The sequence below is a fragment of the Gossypium hirsutum genome, chromosome A06 (assembly GCF_007990345.1).
Source record: "Gossypium hirsutum isolate 1008001.06 chromosome A06, Gossypium_hirsutum_v2.1, whole genome shotgun sequence".
NCBI classification, from domain to species: Eukaryota; Viridiplantae; Streptophyta; class Magnoliopsida; order Malvales; family Malvaceae; genus Gossypium; species Gossypium hirsutum.
In genome coordinates this window covers 71,511,550-71,537,634 of record NC_053429.1, presented here as the reverse complement: position 1 = coordinate 71,537,634, position 26,085 = coordinate 71,511,550, and the positions used below count along the sequence as shown (strand labels likewise).

The following is a 26,085-nucleotide window of genomic DNA, read 5'->3' as shown; positions in this document are numbered from 1 at the left end:
ATTCAAGGTGATATATGTGGGCACATTCATCCACCATGTGGACCATTCAGATATTTTATGGTATTAATAGATGCATCTAGTAGGTGGTCACATGTATGCTTATTATCGACTCGCAACCTGGCATTTGTGAGACTATTTGCTCAAATAATTCAATTAAGAGCACAATTTCCAGATTATACAATCAAAACTATTCGTCTTGATAATGCTGGTGAGTTTACATCCCAAGCTTTTAATGATTATTGTATGTCAATTGGGATAAAAGTTGAACATCCTGTAGCTCCTGTTCATACACAAAATGGTTTAGCTGAATCATTTATCAAACGCCTCCAACTAATAGCTCGACCATTGCTTATGAGAACAAAACTCCCTATTACAGCTTGGGGATATGCTATTTTGTATGCAGCAGCACTTGTGCGCTTAAGGCCAACAAGTTATAATAAATACTTCCCATTACAATCGGCTTTTGGTCAGGAGCCAAATATTTCCCATATTAGAATTTTTGGATGTGCAGTATATGTTCCAATTGCTCCACCACAACGCACAAAGATGGTTCCTTAAAAGAGGTTGGGAATATATGTTGGTTATGAATCTCCTTCTATAATTAAATATGTTGAACCGTTAACTGGAGATTTATTTACTGCACGATTTATTGATTGTCATTTTAATGAGACAATATTCCCAATATTAGGGGGAGAGAAAATACAACTGGTCAAAGAAATTACATGGAATGGATCATCATTATCTCAATTAGATCCTCAAACAAGTCAATGTGAACAAGAAGTTCAAAGGATTATACATTTGCAAAACATTGCCAATCAACTGCCAGATTCATTTACTGACCTAAAGAGAATTACAAAATCTCACATACCAGCTGAAAATGCTCCAATACGAATTGATATCCCAATAAGGCAAATTGTTAGTGCAAAAGAAAGTAATCCACGCCTGAAGCGTGGAAGGCCAATCGGTTCCAAAGATAAAAATCCTCGTAAAAGGAAAGAATCAATTATTTAAGATGGTAATATTGTGGAGGCAATTGCCCCAGAAGAGTCCAAAGATATAAGTAATCAAAAAACCCCAGAAGAGGTTCAGGTACCTAAAAATGGTGATAACAAAGAAATCTCAATAAGTTATGTTACTTCAGGAAAAAGAAGAAACCGAAAAAATATAGTTGCCAACAACAATTTTGCTTATAATGTTGCTATTGAAATAGCAAAAGAAATTGAGGATCCTGAGCCTAAATCTATTGAGGAATGTAGAAATAGAAAAGATTGGCCAAAATGGAAAGACGCAATTCAAGTAGAATTAAATTCACTTTCTAAAAGTGTGGTTTTTGGACCTATAGTCCAAACACTTAAATATGTAAAGCCAGTAGGATATAAATGGATATTGTTCGAAAACGAAATGAGAAAAATGAAGTCGTAACATATAAATCACGACTTGTAGCACAAGGATTTTCGCAAAGGCCCGGCATTGATTATGAAGAGACATATTCTCCTGTGGTGGATGCAATCACATTTAGATACCTTATTAGTTTAGCAGTACGTGAAAAACTTGACATACGTCTAATGGATGTTATTACAGCCTATTTGTATGGTAATTTGATAGTGAAATTTATATGAAAATCCCAGAAGGATTTAAAATCCCTGAAGGATATAGAGTTTCTCGGGAAAATTGCTTAATCAGATTAAAGAAAAGTTTATATGGATTAAAACAATCTGGGCGTATGTGGTACAATCGTCTTAGTGAATATTTGTTAAAAGAAGGTTATAAAAACGATCCAATCTGCCCATGTGTTTTTATAAAAAGGTCTGAATCAAACTTTGTGATAATTGCTATTTATGTTGATGATCTAAATATTATTGGAACTCCTGAAGAGCTTCAAAATGCAGTAAATTATTTAAAGAAAGAATTTGAGATGAAAGATCTCGAAAAAACAAAATTTTGTCTTGGCCTGCAGATCGAGCATTTAAAAGATGGAATTCATGTCCATCAGTTAACTCATACGAAAAAGATCTTAAATAACTTTTATATGGATAAAGCACATCCATTGAGTACCCCGATGGTTGTACGATCGTTAGATGTTAATAAAGATCAATTTCGTCCTTGTGAGAATGATGAAGAGTTTCTTGGTCCTGAAGTACCATATCTAAGTGCCACAGGAGCATTGATGTATCTTGCAAATAACACAAGACCTGATATAGCTGTTACTATAAACTTATTAGCAAGATTTAGTTCTTCTCCAACACGTAGACATTGGAATGAAATTAAACATGTATTTAGATATCTTAGAGGGACCATTGATATGGGGTTATTTTATTCAAATGATTCAAAATCCCTATTAGTTGGTTATGCTGATGCTGGATATTTATCGGATCCACATAAAGGTCGATCTCAAACGGGATATTTATTTACATGTGGAGGTACTTCCATATCATGGCGTTCGACAAAGCAAACATTAGCTGCTGCCTCTTCAAATCATGCTAAAATAATTACAATGCATGAGACAAGCCGAGAGTGTGTTTGGCTAAGGTTATTAACCCAACATATCCAGAAGATATGTAATTTGCCTTTACAGGAAAATATGCCAACTATCTTATACGAAGATAATGCAGCATGTATAGCTCAATTAAAAGGTAGTTATATCAAAGGTGACAGAACGAAACATATTTCACCAAAATTATTCTTCACTCATGATCTTGAGAAGAAAGGTGACATAGAAGTTCAACAAATTCGTTCTAGTGATAATTTAACAGATCTTTTTACCAAGGCATTGCCAACTTCAACATTTGAAAGACTACGAAACAAGATTGGAATGCGTCGACTCAAAGATATAATGTGATGTCGCCATTAGGGGGAGTCTAAAACATGTTGTACTCTTTTCCTTTAACCAAGATTTTGTCCCATTAGGTTTTCCTATTAAAGGTTTTTAATGAGGCAACTTGTAATAGGAGATTGTGTACTCTTTTTCCTTCATTAGGTTTTTATCCCACAGGGTTTTTCCTAATAAAGGTTTTAATGAGGCACATTCTTATTTAAAAGACATCCAAGGGGGAGTGTTGTAAATTAAATGGATGTCATAACCCCCTTTAAGCATATTAAAGTAATGAGATAAAACTCTTTACTTAATTTATAATCAAGAGATTATTAAATAGAGTAACTAAGAAACTTTAATTCATTAAATGTAATATCTTTATTAATTGAATGTAAATGAACTTATAAATAGCACATTGTAAGTGAAAATAAAATAATGAAATTCTCTCGTATTTTCATCCTCTTTTATTTATTGTTTATTAATTTTTATATAACACCTTATAATTTAACAAAATTTTTAATGTGGTACGTATATTTTTAATTTGTCTGATTTGGCACCTCAACTTTTTCTTTATTTAACATTTTGAGACCGCAGCTTGATGACATTAATTTTTGTCAATTTTTGACACATGAACAAACAAATGGATGCCATGTGGCATGTGGGCTAAAGAAAAAAAATACTAAACAATCAAAATAGAAGGACTTGCATAAAATTTTATGTTTTCTTTCTTTCTTCTCCACTTTCAACATTTTTTTTAATTTTCTTTCCTTTTCTCTTCCTCTCTTCTTCTTTGCTTTTTCTTGTCTTCCATGATGAACTTGCTAGCATCCACTAAATACTCTCTCTCATTAAAACCTTTTTTTTTGAAAAGTAAAACTCTTTTGCATTTTTTTCTCTCTCTTGATTTCAGCAGTATATATTCATTCTCTCCAATCTTGTTGTCATTGATGATGTTAGAGAGTCAAGAAGAAGTTATTGCTTGTAAAGATCAATTGTAGATTATCAAAAAAAAATGTAGCAAACACCCAACACAACTGCCTCCTTTGAGTTTAATGATGGGTTCAAGCCCGACGACAACAACTTTTAGTGGAGCAAAAAATAAAAGGCAAGAAACAATGATGATTGGAAGGGGTTTGGTGCTTTTGATGATAAATCAGATTCTAGATCATACATGATAATAGATTTTAGTGTCTGCTTGAGCCATTTAGACTATTATAATATATAAGAAGTGGGTTTATTTTCCACTTAGAAATTCGTATTTATTGTTTTTCTCTCTTATAATTATTTGGTTACTTTGAATGTAATCCCCAAAGCTTTTACCATTGAAAAACTAGGAAAAAGGTGAGCATACAAATTCACTCGGGTGGTCAGTTTCTGACCCTACAAATTTAGCAGAGCATAAAATAAGAAATCGGGTTGGAATCCACATACGGATCCAACCAAACGGTTCATTGTCGGGTAACCTTATCCTTCTCTCCCGTTACCGAATCAACCGAAAAACAAAAAAAGGCAGTACGCTCTTCCATTTCTTAAGATCAATGAACAAAACAATTCTTTGGATGATAAATTGGAGTTTAATTTCATGTTAATTTATTAATTCGGAGATAAAAACTTTCGTTACTTAAGAGATTAAGAACTCCTCCACTATTACAATGTGGATTGCAGCAACATCAACGTCGAGTTCAACCTTGTCTTTCTTTCAAATACAATGCTCTGATTCTAACCGTAAACGGGGTTTCGGTCCCAGAAAATCCAATCAAAAGGTAAACTTGCACACTCTTTTCCTTTTGTTTTAACTTCACTCTTCTTTAACTTCGACTGCCCTCTGAAAACTCAGGCTACATCAAAGGAGGAGAAGGGTTTTAACTTACAACAAAGGTATCTCAAAATTTGCTAGCTGATGGTCTGTGCTGTAAGATATGCTAAAGTTGTTGGTTTCTTTTTATTCTACTTTTGAAAATGCACAAAATGAACATCTTCATCTGTTTCCAATTTTTATTATTGCAACTACACGTAAGCCTGAGGGGGGGGTGCTAAGTGGTGCTTTCCATTTGATTAAGTTAGTGTTTTCTTTAGTCTTTATTATCAAAGTTCGTCTTCCTCTCCATCCATAACTGGTTTATGTTGGCCTGTTTTCGTCAGATGGACTTGCTTCTGTGGACGTCATCCCTTTACAATCTTTATGTAGCTTTACTATAACCACAAACTTATAACTCGTGATAGACAGCTCATTTTTGTTTTACATATTTTGGTTACATAAATGTAGTTTTTGTATGAACGAATTTGGTTTGGTTAAGACCCCTAATGGAATGTGTGTAAGGCTTCCTTGTATTCATTCTTTCCCTTGACTATGTATCTATTCATATAGTGTGTTTTATGATCAAGGTTGATAGATCTCCCTCTAATTCTTGTTTTTCTCTTTTTTTCTCATCTTCCTTAAGATATGTGGACATGAATAAACTGTATGAGACACTTGATTAAAAAAAAAAAAAAGAAACCTGTATGAGATTGTTTTTTAGTTGTAAAAGTTTTGAAATATGCTGATCATTAATATGATCATTTTTCAGTTTATAGTAATAAATAATAAAATAACATTGCCTTGTGCAGGAAATCAGCTAGTAAGCAGTCCGGTCCTTCACCTGCTCGTAAGTAAGATATGTTTCTTTTCCAGCAAAAAAAGTTCATTTGACTTATTACTGATGTGGCAATACTTGATTAACAAGATTTCTAACAGCCCCTTTTGTAATCTGCTTTCTATTTCCATTTGGTTCTGAGTTGTTAGGTTTACTGGTGGGTATCTTTTGTTTCTTTTTTTGTTGTCTAATTATCCCATGAATGGGGAAAATTTTAAATGAAAAAGGAATAATTTCTTCTTGTCTTCTTTTAAAGGGGTGTGTGAGGGATGGGGAGTTGGCAAATGGATTGGGGGATATATCCCCTGGAAGTGGGAGCTGTTGTAACTTTCTTCTCTAAGTTGAGGCATCTCAGGCTGTTAAGATATGCTTGATTTTAGGCTGAACATTAGGGATTGTAATTGTGTATGATTGGCTGTTAAATAGGATTTTAGCGATTATTTTCTTTATTTTGTATACTCTTAAAGTGTATAAATACCCTCTAAATTAGAGGGATAATGAAGCAGATTTTTCAGATTAATCTCTTTTTTTTTTATCTCATTCTTTCTCCCTTTTCTCTTCCACGGCGGCAGCCTTTCTCTTTCTTTCTTCTCTTCTCAAATTTACATACTTATTTTTTTGTCTTGTTGTTTAAACCTTTACAACTACTTTTTTCTATAAAATATGCTTTATGATCTTAAAAGTTGAACACAAGTATATCATAAGAGGAAACTGTCAGCCCTAGAAGCGATTCCTAAGTTTTTATGCCCCATTTACATAGGGTTGCCTTCAACATAAATTGGCTTATTATTTCTTTTTCTATTTTTTTTTTGTTCTACTTTTATAATTCTTTCAGGTTATTCACCTAACTATTATTTTTCCTTGCAGCGGCACCTGGTTTAAGTGTTCAATTTGATGGAAAATCTAATAGCCATTCCTTGGACATCGACTTTGAGGAAAGGCTGGAAGCAATTAGAAGGTACAGTGTTATGTTTTTCTCATAGTTCACAATTGCTAGAAATATCTTCGCATTAAAATGTAATAAATTGTTACTGATCTTTATCAAATTACACACAGTAATTACTAATGTACCACTTTCTGTTCATGTGCTTACTGTTATGTTCATGTTCTTCTTTCAAGACTCAATAATTTATATCATGTGCCAATTGTACATCATAACAAATATATAAGCTATACTACTTTACGTTTTATATCAATTTATCATCTTTGATACTTAGATTCTCAATGCTGGTTGGTCTATCCGGTCACCTAAAGTTTGTGGATGCTGGTTAGATCTTGAGAGATAATTGTATTCATCTTTGATCTTCCATATCTGTTATATAACTGTCTTGTAAAGTGATAAGTTTCTTTGGGAATTGTGATTGCAGTATAGTTCAATAAGTTTTTCTTATGTGTGCATCATACTTGAGTTTCTTTGACAATAATCATTGTTTGTGCATGCTACGCAGGGCTGCACTTGAACAAAAAAAGGTAGAGGAACAAAAAGAATATGGACCAATTGACTATGATGCACCTGTTGAATCAGAGAAGAAAACAATTGGTCTGGGCACTAAGGTAGGAACATCATGATAATTTTTATTTTAAACCTTTTCCCATCTTGACCTACTCCTTTCTTTTCCTAACAGATTGGAGTAGGAATAGCTGTTGCGGTCTTTGGTCTAGTTTTTACCCTTGGAGACTTCCTACCAGGAAGGTGCGCTTAGAGCATTAAATGTTTCTCTCTTCATCTCAAATTATGAGATCAGTTGACCTGTCATATCATTTCTCAGTTTTGCTTTGCTTTTCCTTTCTTTTACTATTGAGAGTGCTTAATTACACATGAACTCTTCTATGCAATACTAGTATGATTAAAGGAAAATTGAAAAAGGGATCTTGTTCTTCATGGCTGAGCATAAGTTTGTCATTTAGACCTATCTTGTTTTGTGGCAGATAGTAAAGGCTGAAGAAAACTTCTCTTTCTCTCTATTATAAGTTCTTTCTTGTCACTGAATTTGAGGATGTGATGCTCTATGCGGACAATTCTTTTCTTCAATAGAGTTTGAACCTAAATTGATACTAACATGTCATGTAGCTTTTACTAGAGTTATTTTCTTATTTTATTTTTTAATTTTGTTTTTAATGAAAATATGAAATTGAGATAAAAGAGAATTTTTATTTTTTCACATCATAAGTTAGCCTATTTATAAAACTAAGGGAAGTAGTTAAAAAGAATAAAATCCATAAAAAATTCTACAAATCATCTTTCTCTTTATTGTAAATTTATGACTCAACCTGGAGCATGAATATATCTCTTAAGGCTCTTGTGAATTTATGACTAACTTACAAATCCATTCGAGCTCCGTTTAAGGCTTTTGTGAATATATCTCTTAGTTGATATCTAGTTTTGACATAGCCTATAGAGATGAATTTTTGTTACATCTTTTCATGAACAAAAAGATTGTTTTGTTTCTCAACTAACCTCCTATACTTTCACAGGATGTTTAAATAACTATCTACACATCTTCGACTTTCAAGTTTCAACTAACAAGTCTAGAGTATATTTCATTTGGGACAAGAGTTAGTAGCCATAACACTATCTAGAAGGGCAAAATATCAATACTTGTTCTCACTACCCCTTCCATTGAAAAGCCTAGTCCTCGTTGACCCTTCGATCAAAAAAGTTTAACCAAGAATAGTGCATGTGGGCCACATGTGCCATGCAAAATTTGTCTCACTCGCCTTTGCGTGAGAGCATGTAGGGCTCCCTCCAGCCATTGTTTGTAATTCTTCCTGTCGTTTGTCTTACTACAATGGTGCTATCCTTGTATTGATTCGATCGTGAACTCTATTTTTAATTATTTTTGTTCTCCCTTGATATGGATCCTTCAAATTCTACCAGACCCTTCTTCTTGGTGCTTTTTAATCTCCTATTATTTTTATTGTCCAACTCTAGGACAATATTAATTATGTTTCTTGGGCTGTTTTTGTTGGATTGTGGTTTATGGGGGAAAGGTTATAAAAACATTTTGGAAACAAAAGTTACTGTTGTTGATGAAATTGGTAAAGTTCTTTGGTTAAACTTGATACCCAATTATGTAGCTTGTTGTGACATTCCCTTGAACTTTGTTTTAGTCTTGCAAACTTGTTACAAAGTTTGGGCTAAGGCAAAATACCTATATATACTAATGATATTTTGTGTATCTTAAAGTTGTTTCAGATTTTGTCCGTTTATAACAAAATTAGCAAGACATGACTAGTTATTTGGGTCAAGTTGAATCGTTGTTGGATGAGTTTAATGTTCTTATGTCTCTTACCTGAGAATGTTGCGGATCAAAACAAGCAGAGGGATAAATTCTTTATGGTTCTTTCTCTAATTGGATTGTGAGCAGATTTAGCTTTGGTGAGATATGAGAAATCTTACGAGCCCAACCATTCTTACTCTTGATGAGGTGACTGAAAGATTTCAAGAGAGCTTTGAATAAAATTGTACTTCTCTTATTAACTAAAGAATTGAACTTAAATAGAGAAAAAAAGTCCTAATTCTAATTGAGAAAATAGTTTCCTTATTCTAATAAACTATTAAAACATAAAAAGAAAATAGTTCCCTTATTCTAGTAAACTACTAAAAGATAAAATAAAAATATTTCTAGAATATGAATAAAACTTATCTACCCAAATAAAATTTATCTACCTAAATAAATTTAAAATATATACATATTTCAACACCCTCCATCAAGTTGGTGCATATATATCAATCATGCCCAACTTGCTTAGAAGAAAATCAAAGCTTATCTTGGAGAGTCCTTTGGTGAGTATGTCAGTAATCTGTTGTTTTGAAGGAACAAACGGCATGCACACTTGGCCTTCTTCAATCTCCTCCTTGATAAAGTGTTTATCAATCTCAACATGTTTAGTTGTCATGTTGGACTGGGTTGGGAGCGATGCCAATGGCAGCTTTGCTATCACAGTACAACTTCATTGGTGAAGTTATTGGTTTCCTCAGCTCTTCCATAATTCTTTTTAACCACACCATTTCACAAATTTCTTGAGCCATTGATCTAAACTCAGCCTCTGCACTACTTCTTGCTACAACAGTTTGTTCTTTGCTTCGCCAAGTCACAAGGTTTCCCCAAACAAATGTACAGTATCTTGATGTAGATCTTCTGTCTGTTATTGAGCTTGCCCAATCTGCATCTGATAAGCTTCAATTCCTCTCTGTTCGGATTTCTTGAAGAATAAGCCTTTCCCGGTGAACTCTTCAAGTATCTTAGAATTCGAAACACTGCTTCTTCATGTTCCTCCATTAGGGAGTGCATAAATTGACTCACTAAGCTTACTGCAAAAAATATGTCTGGCCTTGTATGTGATAAATAAATTAACTTACCAACTAATTTTTGGTACTGCCCTTTATCAACTAATCGACCTTTTTTATTTTCAAATTTTACATTTGGATCAATTGGTGTGTCAGCTGGGCGGCAACCACTCATCCCAGCCTCTTTTAAAAGATCAATCACATATTTTTTCTAAGAGACCACAAGACCCTTCTTTGATCGAGCAACTTCCATTCCAAGAAAGTATTTCAAAGGACCCAAGTCTTTGATCTCAAACTCCAATGCTAGATGCTCCTTGAGACGTCTTATTTCATCCACATCATCTCCTGTAAGAATGATATCATGACATAAACTATAATAACAGCTATTCTACCTTTTTGTGAATGTCGATAGAACATTGTGTGATCAGCTTGCCCTTGTGAGTAACCTTGTTTTTTAACAACTTGAGTGAATCGTTCAAACCAAGCTCGAGGAGACTGCTTCAGACCATATAAAGATTTCTTGAGTTTACATACTCGAGTTCCAAATTTTTCTTCAAAACCTGGAGGAGGATCCATGTAAACTTCTTCTTCAAGTTTTCCATTTAGGAAAGCATTCTTCACATCTAGCTGCTGTAAAGACCAATTAAGATTAACAGCAATTGATAAAAGAACTCTGACGGAATTTAATTTGGCCACTGGAGCAAATGTTTCAAGATAATCTATCCCGTATGTTTGAGTGTACCCTTTTGCTACCAATCGGGCTTTGTATCTATCTAAAGATCTATCTGGTTTGAATTTGGTTGTGAACACCCATTTACAGCCCACTGTTTTTTTCCTACAGGTAATTCTATTGTTTCCCATGTACCTATTTTTTCAAGAGCACGTATCTCCTCTAAAATAGCCTCCTTCCACTCAGGAACTTGTAAAGCATCTTTCACATTTTTTGGTATTTGGACAGTATCGAGACACGAAACAAAGGTTGAGAATGTCGAAGATAAGGCTTTATAGGATACAAAGTTAGACATGGGATATTTGACAATATTTCTAACACCTTTTCTTTTGGCAATTGGAATATCTAAATCAGAAAATTTATTGGCTGGATTATGAGCTTTACCTGGACTTTTGACAGGATCTTGCGGGTCGGATTCTTGGTGATGAATCTGGTGGATTCCACTTTCTTGATTTCGATTTCTTCTTGAGTAAACAATTAACTCCTTTCTTTGTTCTTTATTTTCATGATCAGACTCTACACCTTCATCCTCCTTTTCATTAACATTAACATTATTAATTTTTGTGTTAATTATAAATTCGCCTTCCCCATTATTAGAATCCCTATGTTGTATCTTCCTAGTCTCTTCTTGATCAATTATAGAATCTTCTTTAGTATAATTCCCTCTCTGAAGATTAGAATCAAAATAAGATTGTGTTTCAACAAATGTGACATCCATGGTAACTATAATCTTCCTATCAATTGGATCATAACATTTGTAACCCTTTTTATTAGAAGCATAACCAACAAAGACACATTTTTTTGCTTTAGGATCTAGTTTACCTTGGTTGTGAAGATGAACAAAAACACTACACCCAAAAACTCGGAGGGATAAATCTGTAATCAATTTAGAGTTAGGCAAGTTATCTTTAAAGAAACTAAAAGGAGTTCTATAATTTAGAATTTTACTGGGCATTCTATTAATAAGATATGTAGCTGTTAACAAGGTTTCGCCCCAAAGATAACGTGGTACTTGGCTAGTGAACATCAAGGCTCTAGTTACTTTCAAAAGATGTCGGTTTTTTCTTTCTGCAATCCCATTTTGTTGTGGTGTATTTGTACAAGAACTTTGGTGGACTATTTCATGTTTGGTTAAGAAAATACCTAATTGGTCGCTAAAAAATTCCCCACCATTGTCAGTTCGAAATACTTCTATTTTCACACCAAATTGTGTTTTCACCATAGCATAAAAAGACTGAAACACATTTTTAACTTCGGACTTATCTTTTAATAAAAACGCCCAACAAAGTCGAGTATGATCATCAATAAATGTGACAAACCAACGTTTTCCTGAAAAAGTCGAGACTCTTGAAGGTCCCCAAACATCACTATGAATTAACGAAAAAGGTTTGGAGGCTTTATATTTTTGAGGTGGAAAGAATGACCGATGATGTTTAGCCAATTCACAAAATTCACAATGATATGAAGAAGGACTTTTATTTTTAAATAGATTAGGTAACAAATATCTTAAATAATAAAAATTAGGATGTCCAAGCCTATAATGCCAAATCATAACCTTATCAAAATCAGAAACAGAATTTAAACATAAAGTTGTTGTTGGTTGACTTAGATGGTCGTCTTCAAGAAAGTAAATTCCACCAAATTCTTTAGCATTGCCAATCATCCTCCCCGAGACTATGTCCTGAAACTTACACATAGAGGAGTCAAATATAACATGACAATTTGAGGACTGGGATAATTTACCGACCGATATGAGATTACAAGCTAGATTTGGCACATGTAAAACATCATGTAAAACCAAGGAAGATGAAATTTTAACAGTGCCTTTCCCGGCTATTGCCGAGAAGGACCTATCTGCTACTTTGATCTTTTTGTTTCTTGCGCAAGGTGTGTAAGTTGAAAAAAGAAAATGACTACTAGTCGTGTGATCACTAGCTTCAGAATCAACGATCCATGTGTTTGTTTTACAAGGCTTGACACTGAAAAAAACAGAAAAATCAGTACCTGATTGGGCAAAAGAGGAAGAAGGATTATTGGATGAGTTAGGAATAGAAGAATTCATCCCAAATTGTGGTGATTGAAAAAACTTGTGTAGATGCTTTAATTGTTCCTTAGTGAATGGAGACCCTTCCAGAGAACTTTGGCCCTCATAATTTCCATAGTTGTTTGGAAAGCTCTGCTATCCCCTGATTGTGAACCACGACCATTGCCATTCTTTTTCCTTCCATTTGTCGGTTTCCCATGGAGCTTCCAACACGTTTCACGAGTGTGCCAATATTTTTTGCAGTGATCGCACCAAGGTTTTTTCTTTTTTTCACTATCATCATTATTTTTAATAGTTACAAGAGCAGAATTATCATCATTAGCTTCAAACTCTGGCTTTAACATTACTTTTCTCCCTTGTCTCCTCTCTTCTAACCTCAGAAAAAATCTCACGAAGTTTTGGAAGCGGTTTTTTCCTTAGGATCCGAGATCTCACTTCATCAAATTCTTTATTTAAACCAGCCAGAAACAAATAAGCTCTTTCATTCTCTTCTTTTTTCATAGCTTTTACACCATCTCCGGGACACTCTTATTCATCATTATAACATTGATCCAGTTCTTGCCAAAGAGACATCATCTCATTATAATAAAGAGTAACTTCTTTTTCCCCTTGCCTAGCTTTCCACAGTTTTATTTTTAACTAAAAAATCTGTGAAGCGTTTTCTAAATTTGAATAGGTTTCTTTCACAGCGTCCCAAACATCTTTAGCAGTTGGGAGAAAAAGAAAAGGTTTACCTATGGAAGCTTCCATGGAATTAATAAGCCACGCAATTACCATAGAATTTTCTAACCTCCACTTGCTCATCTTCGGATCACCCACCTGTGGTTGCTCAACTTCTCCATTTAAATGACCTAGCTTGCCGCGCCCATCAATTGCTAATTTTACGGATTGCGACCATTCCAGATAATTCTTGCCATTCAACTTGTGAGATGTTAGTTGAAAAGAAAGGTGACACGCCTCTGTCCCTTGAGTCATTGTACTCTCGGTAGTTGTTTCAACTGTAAAACTTTCTTCCTCTGTTTGATTGCTGGATCTCCAGTGAAGGCTGTTTTAACCATGATGTTACTAGAGATTTTAACCTAGCTCAGATGCCATAAAAGATTTCAAGAGAGCTTTGAATAAAATTGTACTTCTCTTATTAACTAAAGAATTGAACTTAAATAGAGAAAAAAAGTCCTAATCCTAATTGGGAAAATAGTTCCCTTATTCTAATAAACTACTAAAACATAAAAAGAAAATAGTTCTCTTATTCTAGTAAACTACTAAAAGATAAAATAAAAATATTTCTAGAATATGAATAAAACTTATCTACGTAAATAAGATTTATTTACCTAAATAAATTTAAAATATATACATATTTCAACAGTGACTACTTGACTACTTCACATTTCTGATCATATCTTTGATAACAAAAATCTTTTTTCTACCCTTACCTCTCAAACATTGGTTGAAAGTGTTGAAAAAATATATTTCACCTCCCCTTACCTTTAATGTCAGTTTTAGATACTCTAGAATGCTCTTATAACTTGATTTTCATTAGTGAACTTTCTAAGCAACTTAACTAGCAATTCATTTTTGATTCTCACTCTTTTGTCATTTTAAAAATATATTTCACCTCCCCTTACCTTTAATGTCAGTTTTACCTCTTTTATGGGTATTGATGCCACAACATGCAGTGAGTTTTTAAAGCTTGCAATTAATGCTTCAATCGGCTACTAATTCTTTCCAACAACCTCAAACAGCTAGAAATCAATTGCAGGTATAAAATATTGTCTTCTAAGAAACAAGTTCAAAAGTTCAATGATAATCAAAGATTTCATTATTTTATTCATCTTTTATTGATCCTATTTGTAAACATATAAACTATTACCTTTGAGAGATTTTCCTTGTTTGCTTATCATTTTCTCTAAAATTTATAGACTTGTAATAGTTTATATGTTTGCAAGTATTAGTGGTGGTATCTTACCACTAATACTTGTAATAGTTTATTTGTTTATATGTTTATTTTTACAAATAGGATTAAGTAAAATGTTAAGACTTGTAAAATTTAGACTTGTAAAATGTTATACCTTGTTCTTGAAAGTTATCAATTCTAAGTTAATGAAGTGAGAAAATCCTTAGTTAAGAAAATGTTAAGTTAGTGGAAGTAGGCAATTGTGGTTAAACTATTAAAATAATTTTGTTGATTTTTAAGCTTTTATTTTGTCAATATCACCAATTCACCCCCTCTTTTGCTTATCGAGCTAATGTATTAGATGCTTAAACATTAGCCGATTGTAGTCTCTAAAGTCCAAACCTATTCTAAAATCCATAAAATATGTTGTGATTTATCTTGTTTGTTTGGACGGTAGAATGGTCGACATACCTTGTACATACAAGAAATATTCCTTTTCCTTGAATATAGAAAATCCAAATAATCCAACAGTGCCCTAAGAAGTTTACATTGATTCATCAAAGCTATTACCTCATTTTCAATAGAATTTTGAATATTGACATTTACTTCTAAGCCCGATCTCATTAGTAGATGGATTATTGTTCAAGTCCCATCTCGCCACATGGGAAGGACCGTGGGGCGTAAAAGCGGATCCTATCAACTTGTTTTGACCTAGGATAATAAGCTCATGGGTTTGGTCTTACTTCACCATTAAGAACAAAAGATGACTTTCATCTCCAAGTTTAATTCAGACGTAACTTGCTTCTTTTTGGGTGTGAAGCAGTGTCAAACCAAAATACCCAACAACCATTAGCTCTCCTTGAAAAGGAGGTGATCTAGCTCACCTTCCAGTATGGCTACCTTGTTACGACTTCACTCCATTCACTAGCCTTGCCTTCGGCACCCTCCTCCTTGCAATTAAGGTAACAACTTTGTTCATGGCCAGCTCTCATCTTTGCAAATAAATTGGATCGTCGTACTCCAATCTATATAATTGAAACCATTCAACTTGTGCTGAATAATCGAGGACATCATTGGAATCATTTCTCTAATGGAACTTTTTAGATATATTCATCATATCTATTTCTTAATAATGCAAAGAAGAAAAAGGGATGAAAGTAAATAACAACAATCAATTATCGCCCAATTTGATTGGCAAAATTTGTAACCAAACAACATCCAAATAATAGCAAAAATAGCAAGAAGTTGTAACCAAACAACAACTCCAGTCGGACTCCCAACCCCTAGAGATTGGTTGGAGTAGCAAGTCACACTAGAGGAAAATTCTGGTAAGTTTGGCACCTTCAACAAGCCCCCATGATATGCCATATGATGCGGGAGGCAAAGTTTTCAGGTGGCAAGTGAGCCCTTTGTACTGATTATTTGGATGTCTTTGGGGATTGACTAGTTGGTTGTTGTGCTTCCCTGTGTCGATGCTAACACTAAAAGTCACTCTAACCTGATGATGAAACGGTAACCCAAACTCGAAAATGAGTTAAAAAGCTCTGAAATAACGTAAGAAAAGTAGGAAATTGAGAAAAGAAATTGTAATAGGAAACTTGTGTATTTTCATGTTAGCTTGTAGTATACTAGTTACAAGTATTAAACAAAGAAAAGTAATTAAAGAGAATAAAATCCCTAAAAAATCTAAACAAATCATATTTCTAAGATTTAGCATATAAGCCTGCTAGAAATTTTGGAGGATTTTGACCAAAATATTAGGTTCGAAAAATGGGTTTGGGAAAAAAATTATACCCGTTTAAAATATGGGCTGGGCTTGAGCCAAAATAGTCAAGGTGAAAGCTTAGCTTGACCTATTTTCCAAGTTTGTAGTATATTATATTATATTATGTTATGTTTATATATTATATAATTTATAACACAAAAATTAGATAATTACTAATATATAATACTTTAATATAAACATTAGAAAATGTTTTTGTTCATATATAAAATTTCAATAAATGAAAAAAATGATTAACTATTAAACTGTAAATAATATAAATAATATTCAAAATTTTAAAAATATTGACGGGTTAAAATTGGGCTTGAGTTAGGTATTTACAAATATGGGTGGACTTAGATAAAAATTTTGCCCCTATTTTGGGTTGGTCTAATTTTGGCAAGCATAAATTTCTTTAATATCATGTCTAAACTCAACCTGAACCCGAACCAGCGTAGTCTAGCTCTTAAACACATCTAATATTAGCCTAAGTTATAGTTAACTTACAACTTCACAAAAATATGATAAAGCCATTTGAAACACATGAATTATTTTTTAGTCTTTAACCATTTATTGTTTGAAATTTCCCCTTACTAATTTGTTTTTTATTTGAGATACAGTCCTTATTTACAGCATTCTAGTTATTGTACGCATAAATTTATCCTTAATAAGCACTATACATCCACCCATATGTTTATTAGGTGCTATACTATTGGGTTGAATCTAGCATGGTTATTAAGCCATTTTGCTTAAGCCTTTTTTTGCACAAAATGTGGCTGTCAACTGTCATCAAGGAAAAAGGTACCTTTCAGAGGGAAGTTGATTTACCTGTGTGTAATGAAATTGTTTGAAGTTTTTTGTATGTCTATGTATACATGTTATATAAGCTTCAAATTCAAAATATTTAGTTATTTGTTTATTTTAATTTTTCTCTTTCGTTTTTGCTTAGTTATTACTATCAGTTTGTGTTGATGATTATCATATCTTGACATGACTCTCCAGTGTCAATCCACCTGAGGAAGCTGCAGTGATTGACAAGAAACTGTCACGAGAACAGAAAGCTATTCTTGAGGTACTGGTAGTGGAACATCGTTGTTAAGTTTAGGAATTTCTTGCCTTTGATTTGAGAAATAGCTTGTTATGACGTATCTTCTAGATAGTGCAATGTTTAAGATAGTTTAAAAGACCATTATACATGCAAGCTTTCAAGTGTTTTAACCCACTGCTTGTTGCTTTCTGCCTTTAAGCAATAGGAAGAAAAGCTGGCTTATTTAAGTGCCTTTAGAAGGGTATATACATTTATGATATTTACAGGGTTTCTTTGCTTCTATCTTTATTTGGGCTCAAAATTACTTAAGGCAGATGCTATTTTTATTTTGGGTACGTTTATTTGCGGAACACCATATCCATGGATGAATGCTCATTTTAGTTTTCTGTTTTTATTGTTTTTTTGTAAGTATTGGCATAATGGTTCTTGTCAATTATTCTTTTTTTAAATTTATTTTCATTGATCCTCTGGTATGGGTGATCAGTTTCTTTTTGTTGCCTCTTGGATTTTGTATCATGGAAATATTTAACACCTTGCTATTATGTACAACAGACTAGGCTGGCACAGTTTGAGGCAACACTAAGTACGTCTCCAAAAGATGAAACTGCACTTGAAGTAAGTTTTGGAATATTTTTGTGATTAATATTTGTTTAATATTATATGCTGCTATTCTTTGAATATTAAATTTCTTCTCAAGATGATTCACTTCTCATTTTCAATTTCACTTTTATGTTTTTGGCTTCCTTACAACTTTGGAAAGTTGAAGTTTTAAGTGCTATAATTTAAACCAAATAGGAAGTTGATGTAGAACAAGTAGGGAAAGAAAATTAAATCTAGTGGGAGAAACAAAAATATAAAGAAGCAAGTAGGAAATCAAGGGAGAAAGAGATAAACTAGTGGAGAGAATCCAAAATGAATCAGAGAGAATTAAATACTCAACATCTTAAAATCTGAAATATCCACAATCCAATAACCTAATCAAAACTAAATAACATAGTATTTGTAAATGAATTCATGAATTTAAAAAATTGAAGAAGATTTGGTTTGGGTGAAAAATTATAAATTTCATTCAATCTTAAAGTACATTCTTTTTAAAAGCTCTGCACCTTTATATAAAAGAAAAGAAAAAAAATCCATATAAATCATCTATATATTTATAGCTATACAATATATTCTCTAACACTTTTTCTCAAGTTGGAGTATAGATATTAATCATGCTTAACTTGTTACAATATGATTAACTCGAGCTCCATTTAAAGCTTTGGTAAAGATATCTCCTAATTGTCCTTCAGTTTTAACATAATTTGAAGATGAACTTTTGTTATTTCGTTCATGAAATATAGTATTAGAATTTATGTAAAGAGCAACTTGGTTATCGCACTATAACTCGGCTTGTAACGATGTCTTGAAACCTAATTCATTTAATAGTTGATACAACCATACAACTTCAGATACAGATTCTGCACTTGATTAGAATACTACATTTTGTTTCCTACTTCTCTAAGAAATTAGATTTCGTCCCACAAAAATAAAAATTTGGTAGTAAATCTCTTATGCATCTTAGATCCAGATCAATTTGCATTTAAAAAACATTCAATATCAATGTGTTCATAAATTCTTATATGAAAGTCTTATGTCTAGGAGCCCCCTTTAGATAGCTAAGAATGTGTTCTAAAGTTGCCTAAATGTTTCACCATTGGTGAGGACATGAATTGACTTATAACAAAAATAAAATATGCAATACGAGGGTGAGTCATTGTAATGTTATTCAACTTTCCAATTTTCTATACCTCTCAGATCTTCAAATAAACCATTATCTTTCTTCATAAGTTTTAGATTAGACTCTATATGTCACAGGCCATAGTTTAAAGCCTGTGACCGTTGCACAAAGAGTGTCCCATGGAAGTTAATCTATTATATGGTGCTTATTTGATCCGCGTGAATTGACTCGATTCGAAAAACAAGTGGCAAAGCCCATTTACTTGAAGTCTTGATCGTCCAATGAAACACTTACAAAAAATTAGGATTAACTTGGTAAATTTGAAAAGTAATCTTAAAAGATTGTAAAAGATTATAATTTGATAAGATTTGGTTGTCTAATCTTTTGGTATATCCACTTTTTTCACTTTTAGCTGATAATACCTTAATTTCAAGTCAATTTTAAAAAAAGCAGAAACTCTCCTAAACCGATTAAACAAATTATCAATATGCGGCAACAAATACTTGTTCTTAATGATCACCTTATTTAATTGTCGATAGTCAATATACAATTGCAACATAATGTCTTTTTTCTTAACAAGCAACACCAATTCTCTTCGAGGAGAGACACTTGATCGAATGAATCCTCGATATAACAACTTTTGCAGTTAGATCTTTAATTTCTTAAGCTCGGTCGGATTCATACAATATGGTACAATGGACATAGGAGTTGTGTCTAGAAAAACATCAATGTCTAATTCTACTTCTTGGTCCAGAGGTAAGCTAGGTGACTTATTTTCAATTAGACTAAGGATATGTTTAGATTATCTATTAATATAAGCCGTCCTTTCGTATTACAACCTGAACACGTAATATGCTTAATATTAGTTAAACATTAAATATTTATTAAGTAAAATATTTATTTTGATTTTCCTTTGCTTGTAGAAATCGTTAAGGATAATATATAATAGATATTAATGTAACTGATAGATATTTTATTAAATCAATTTATTCGAAAAATACAATTATATATAGATGAAAATAATACACAAAAGACATTAGATTTCAACACAAATCAGCATGGAAAGTAGCTTCTTGATCTCAATTAGGCAACATTGATGCACCTCGCTAACAATGGCATGCTGTCCCAATGGACTCAAAACAAGTACCTCTGTCCCAGACCTCTCTATTAGAACACTCCCTAAAATAATTAACCTACGAGTATATAAATGTGAAGAAACAAAATCAATTAATGCATGCATAGGAAAATCAAATTAAAAAAAAGCAAACCTGAGACCATGTTAGTAGCAGCATGACCCCGAACAACATAAGCCCGAGCAAGGGTCCTCACCTCAGAACCCAAAACAACCTCAGCATCTTTACTCTGCCTAGAGTTAGTATTAGCTCCACCTTTGGTTGAATCTTCTCTAGCAACACCCCAGCCACATCTATAAGGAATTGACCACTACGACTGTGTTTGAGCAATTCTCGAATTAAGTGGATAGTCATAAAATAAATGCTTTGTCGAGCCACAGCCAGTTCAAGCGCTGATTGACCTCCAACACTTCCCTCCATGTTTCCCATCCACAGTGGTCACAAACTAGCATTGTAATGCAGCGAACAGAGCCAACAAATTGGCCATAGAAATTGATTGTTAGGGACCACCGTCAGACCTTTGAAATTGAATAGGAGTTGATCTCCTAGAACTTGAGGTATCATGAGCATTCTTAGCTTGTTTTGTTGCCGGATGACAACTAGCAAATCTTGATCCCCTTTTACCTAAGTTATAGACATTAATGGAAACCTTTCTCTAAGATCCCACTACCCATTCGACCATCTTAACCTTTTCGGCTAGGTTAGCAATCCCCCTGAGTCGACGTGCCATTTATTGTATTTGGATCTCCTCCCTCAAACCTCGTAGAAATACCTCTTAACCCCGTGGGAATCATTTTGGAGAAACTCATGGTTGTAGTCAGCCACGAACCACTCCCCCTGAGCTAGCATAAAAACTTCATTCCAAATAGAGCTCACCCATGTATTTTCTCTTAAACTTGGTTTTAAAGAAAACCCAAGTCAATCTATCTGTCGAGACCTTTTTCTCTATAGTGGTCCACCAGTAGTAAGCCTCTTCTTTCAGGAGGGAAATAGCACTTGTAACTTCTCACTTGATGTGCACTCTAGTTGATCCAAAACTCTCTCGGATTCCAATCAATACTCAGCAACAAAGGGATCTACACCACACAATCCCCAAAACAGAGCATTAAACTTTGTCAGAGACTGCAGGTTGAATTGGTAGGGCCACACCAATGATCGCGCAGAACATCAACGATGGTCTGCCACATGGCCTCATCACAAGGAGCATCCGACCCTCTAGCCACATCCACCATACCAACTCTGGGTGCGTTTGGGTGATTCTCATCACGTGCCTCCTCTCGAGGAGCTCGTGGTTTAGGAAGAGTTTGAGGTGCACGGTTCTCCATCTCTTCATTCCCCACATGCCTCAAATCATCTGACTTTGTTCTACAACCACTACAATTCAAGTGCTCTAGGGCCTTGGCTGAAAATCACGAGTCAAGACAACATCAAACACAGTATAATAAAAACGTCATTTTTCACCAAACATTATAGCATACTATCAATACAACATAATCTTGTCTAAGCATGTTTTAATCCTAAACCATTCATACTCGTTAAATTTTTGCTTGGAATAGTCCAGAATCAATTAAACTAGAGCTTTGATACTAAAAAATGTAACATCATACTCCCAACTCGAAAGACGATTGGATGATCGATTTCACATTAACTACCGAAGTAACCTCGAACAAAACAAAACCAAACAATCAAACATACAAACACACGTTGCATTTAATTTCATTTAAAAAAGGTATTATGAATCTAATATAATTGTAGATCAAATGCACAACAAAAACGAGCTAAAAACAACATTCGAGACTCAAAATATTGAAAATAGAGATTAAGTGTTGATACCTAGCCTTTGGTATCAATACCAATGCTAGAATTTCAAATAGATAGTTACAAGGTCACGTGTTTCGATGCATAGACATGTATATACCAATACATCATAGCAATGGTATCTATACCTCTTATCTAGGTTTCAATACCTCATTCCAAGAAATTTTGTAGAAAAGTCATTCTAAGCCACTAACCAATACCAAACATGTACCAAGGCATATCTAACACATTTTACATACTAAATCAAGTCTAAAACTACCAAATGGATCAAAATGTGATCCCTAAGTAAAATTTACCATTTAACAACTACCACTCAACATGCAAATTAGATTCAAAATTCAACTACCAATCAAAACACATGTCCAACATGCCAAATATGTCAAAATACCAATACAAAAACTAACAATACATCAAAGTTAAACCAAATAACACCATAAGGTCCTATTACATGCCCATAACAACTACTAAAGAAAGACCTTATTACAACAATAGATTTTAAGCAAACAAGCAACTCTAGAAACGTAGCTTGACTCCCTAGCAACCTTTTGAAACTTCTTGTATTATTTACACATGGTAACAAACCACATACTGGGCCACAAAGCTTAGTGATGAATAACATTTCCGAATATGTGGTATGTTAAACAACAATAATTGTGTAATCATTTGTTCAATTAATAACCAACAACATAAACTAAGTTGAAATACAAGTAACATTTAACAACATACAACACTGCACACAAATACCATCTTTCACAATAATGCCAAATCTATCGAAATATCTGAAATTTCATATACAAAATCCGAATCACAAAGTATAACCTTACTTGCATCAATTTCATTTTATAACATAATGTTAAAGCCCATTAACCAAAATTAGACACATAATTGGATACATAGATATCCAACCATTCTTTGACGAAGTAGTGCTTTTTAGGTACACCAAATATTGAATCTCCGTTGTGTGTATAATATGACTTCCAACGAATTTCCAAAATAAAGTTGCACAAAGTGTCACAAAATCAAATCTCTCGGGTGCACAAAGCTATCTCAAAATCATTTAACGGACTTATTAACATATTTTGTACTTCAAGTTAACATAATTCAATATGGCAGCAGCATAGCAACACAAAGTCGATAACATTATCAAAAAAAATTCAACAATAAGTAACCAATTTCACTCATAATCACTAATGCATAAACTCATGCCACCAATTAACATTCATAATTGCACTTACAGCAGTAGAATTTAGCATAAAACAAAATAAAAATGCAAGCACAAATTGACAACTTCCATTACCGCTCGATCACCTTTTCCTTGCCCTTTGATTTCAAGCTTTCACCAACTTCTCTCGCTTCAGAATCAAAATCCACAATATAATTAAGGTCAGTACAACAACATAATAAAATCAAAACACCTAAATTAAGATTCAATCACTCAATTCGTTCATGTAGACATTTTCTTGCTTTTGATGCCCACTTTCGAGAAACTATCCAAAACCTATAGATTCATTTAGGGACACAAATCTATTCCGAAACCATTAAGAAACTCGTTGATCACTCATACAAACCACACTTTCTCTTAAGCACTCATCAATGGCACTTGAAAACAAACTCTAACCATTCTCAGCATTCATTCATCTTCCTAGTCTCATTCTTAACCTCAAAATAACATGGAAACATCAAAGAACTTAAAAAACACTTATTTCTATCTGAACTTAAGAAACATGATTGTGAACTTAAAAGCTCTTCTAATTTTTGTTGGAAATGATGTTACCTTTCATGAAAGTTTCTGCAATGAAAACCTCAAAGAAAATGAAAAAAAAAATTAGAGAATTTAGAAAAGAAAACTAATTGAAATGAAAATAGATGAAAAGGCTTTTTTAATGTTTTCTTGTAACCGTCCATCCCTCCAAAAAACCATTAAACGTCCTGCTAATGGGTCCCTTGGGTAGTTTACAAATTAAAACCCCCATCTTTAAAAAAAAAATCAACATTTAGAAAATTATGATTTTGCTTAGTACTTTTGAGAACTTTACAATTTAATCCTAATTGCTCAATTACCTAATTAAACCTCTTGAAAACTCGACCACTAATTTTTATTATTCTATTCAACCCGATTAATTCTAAAAAATCACTCAAATTGAACTCCCAGATCAACTCGAAACACTAATCTGGCCCTAAACCTACTAAATTGAACCATCCAAAAAATCAGGTCATTACATTAGCAATAGAATTTATAGAATTTGGTTTGCAAGTTGGCATGTCATATTTATGCAACAAATTGAGGGAGAGTGTTGATAACTTATGCAAATTAATTGCTGACAACTTATGCTCAACCAAACGACATGATCTTAGGAGTTACTAATTATTAGGGATTGAATTGATTATTATTAGGGATTTTTGGATTATGTACAATTTATTAATTTCCTCAAATAAACCTATATTGCTTGTATAAGTACTTATGTATTCTTTCATCTCATTACATAAATACTCTGATTTTATAGTACTTTATTGATGTTCAGATCTAAACATATATAGGTGCATATATATACTTATTATTAAGTAGACAAGTAAATGCATCTCTACTTCAGCATCTGTGAACCTGTGACAATTAAAAATTTAAGATGGCCTACAGGGAGCAGCAGTTACATTAACAGAATTAGGGGACTATGCACGGGCAACTTCTCTGCTTCAAGAGTTGGCGAAGGTTTATTAATATTGGATGAATGGAACTTATGAGTTTTTAGTTTTGTTATAATAAATCAACTAACGCTCTATTCTAAGTAATATTTATGTTCTATAGGTGAAAACAAGCGACCCGGAGGTTTTTCGTTTGCTTGGAGAAGTTAAATATGAACTTAAGGATTATGATGGCAGTGCTGCTGCATATAAACTTTCTGCTGCGGTAACTTTCTGTTGTTAAGGTTTTCCATTTGATTGTGACCCAATGCAATGCATGATAACCTTTAGGCACCAGTAGTTGTATGCAACTTTCTTTTGTAATATTGGTCTAAGGCTGGTTGAGGTATCTTGTATTCACCTAAAAGTAAATGTTAAATTTTTCGTACCATTGTGCACAATGTATTGCATAACACTTTTCCCACCCTTGTTTGGACATAAATAATCTTCTATTAGATTATTTCAAATATAATGTTGGGCGGTGAGGTGTGATTTCATGTACAAAATGGAAAACTTTTGTTAGGAGAGAAGGAAACTTTGCTAAAGCAGAACTACTTACCACCAAGGTGGCTTCCTGTATTTACCTAAAAGTAAATCTAAAATTTGTCATAATATCTTGTGTACACAATATATTGAATAACACTCCCCCCCTCCCATGTTTGTTGCACATATAAAGCATCTATGGTTAGCGTGTTTCAAATATAATCACTCTTGAATTGGTTTATACATTTGCCAACTAATTATTAATTCTAGTTATCTTGTGCAATTCTTAGTCTTCAAGAGTTTCTCGTTAACTTTATTACATTCAAATTCAATGTAATTTGTTCATTCATGAAACATTGAATTGGATGCTACATGTATAATTGTGTTGTTATCATTTACGCAAATTATAGTGCATGAATGTTCAAACGAAGCTCCTCTATCTTTGTCTCTATTTTTTCAAATTTATATTTGAAAGCATTTTAAGGATAAAGATTGATGATCTTCAGGCCTTTGTAGTTCCTAATCCTACCTTAGCATGTTTTTGGATCCAATTCTAGTAATGATTTATTCTAGAGATGGTTAAGAGTATTTTTTTCTTAAACATAAGTTGTATAATGCAAATTTTAGTTGACTTGTATAAAGCTTTGAATGACATTTACAACAATATTTTCTTTTACACTAGATGATTGTCTCTTAATTTGTTAGTTAATGTATGTATAGCTATAAAAATATTATTTATACAAAGAATTTAGCTGGATATAACGTATATGCAAACTAAAATCCAAACAGTTTTCTTCTTTGAACTCTGACACTGATTGTCAAATTGATTTGGATGTAGTATATGTTCTTTTACTCATTGATGGATAATGATAATTCATACCGATTGTCGAATTGTTGCTTGGAGCTTGATAGCTAGATTAAAAAAAAAAATTTAGCAGTCCAATGACTTAAATAAAAACTTTGAATAGTTCAAAGGCTTAGATGAAAACTTTCAAATAACTCAATTATCAATTCGTAACTTTTTAAAGTCGAGTGACC

General features: G+C 33.1%; 1 protein-coding gene across 3 annotated transcripts in view; it reads left to right on the top strand.

Annotated features, from left to right (window-relative positions):
- The first annotated feature begins 4,182 nt into the window (after positions 1–4,182).
- Positions 4,183–26,085, top strand: part of LOC107962158 (uncharacterized) — a 39,762-nt gene continuing 17,859 nt past the window's right edge. For all 3 annotated transcript variants that reach the window (XM_016898419.2, XM_016898420.2, XM_041114713.1), the window contains exons 1-10: positions 4,183–4,575; positions 4,650–4,690; positions 5,420–5,457; positions 6,313–6,403; positions 6,894–6,999; positions 7,071–7,138; positions 17,169–17,238; positions 17,767–17,829; positions 24,521–24,592; positions 24,689–24,790. In XM_016898419.2, coding sequence (XP_016753908.1) covers positions 4,465–4,575; positions 4,650–4,690; positions 5,420–5,457; positions 6,313–6,403; positions 6,894–6,999; positions 7,071–7,138; positions 17,169–17,238; positions 17,767–17,829; positions 24,521–24,592; positions 24,689–24,790 — 762 coding nt within the window. In that variant the 5' untranslated portion in view covers positions 4,183–4,464. The remainder of the gene's footprint in view (positions 4,576–4,649; positions 4,691–5,419; positions 5,458–6,312; positions 6,404–6,893; positions 7,000–7,070; positions 7,139–17,168; positions 17,239–17,766; positions 17,830–24,520; positions 24,593–24,688; positions 24,791–26,085) is intronic.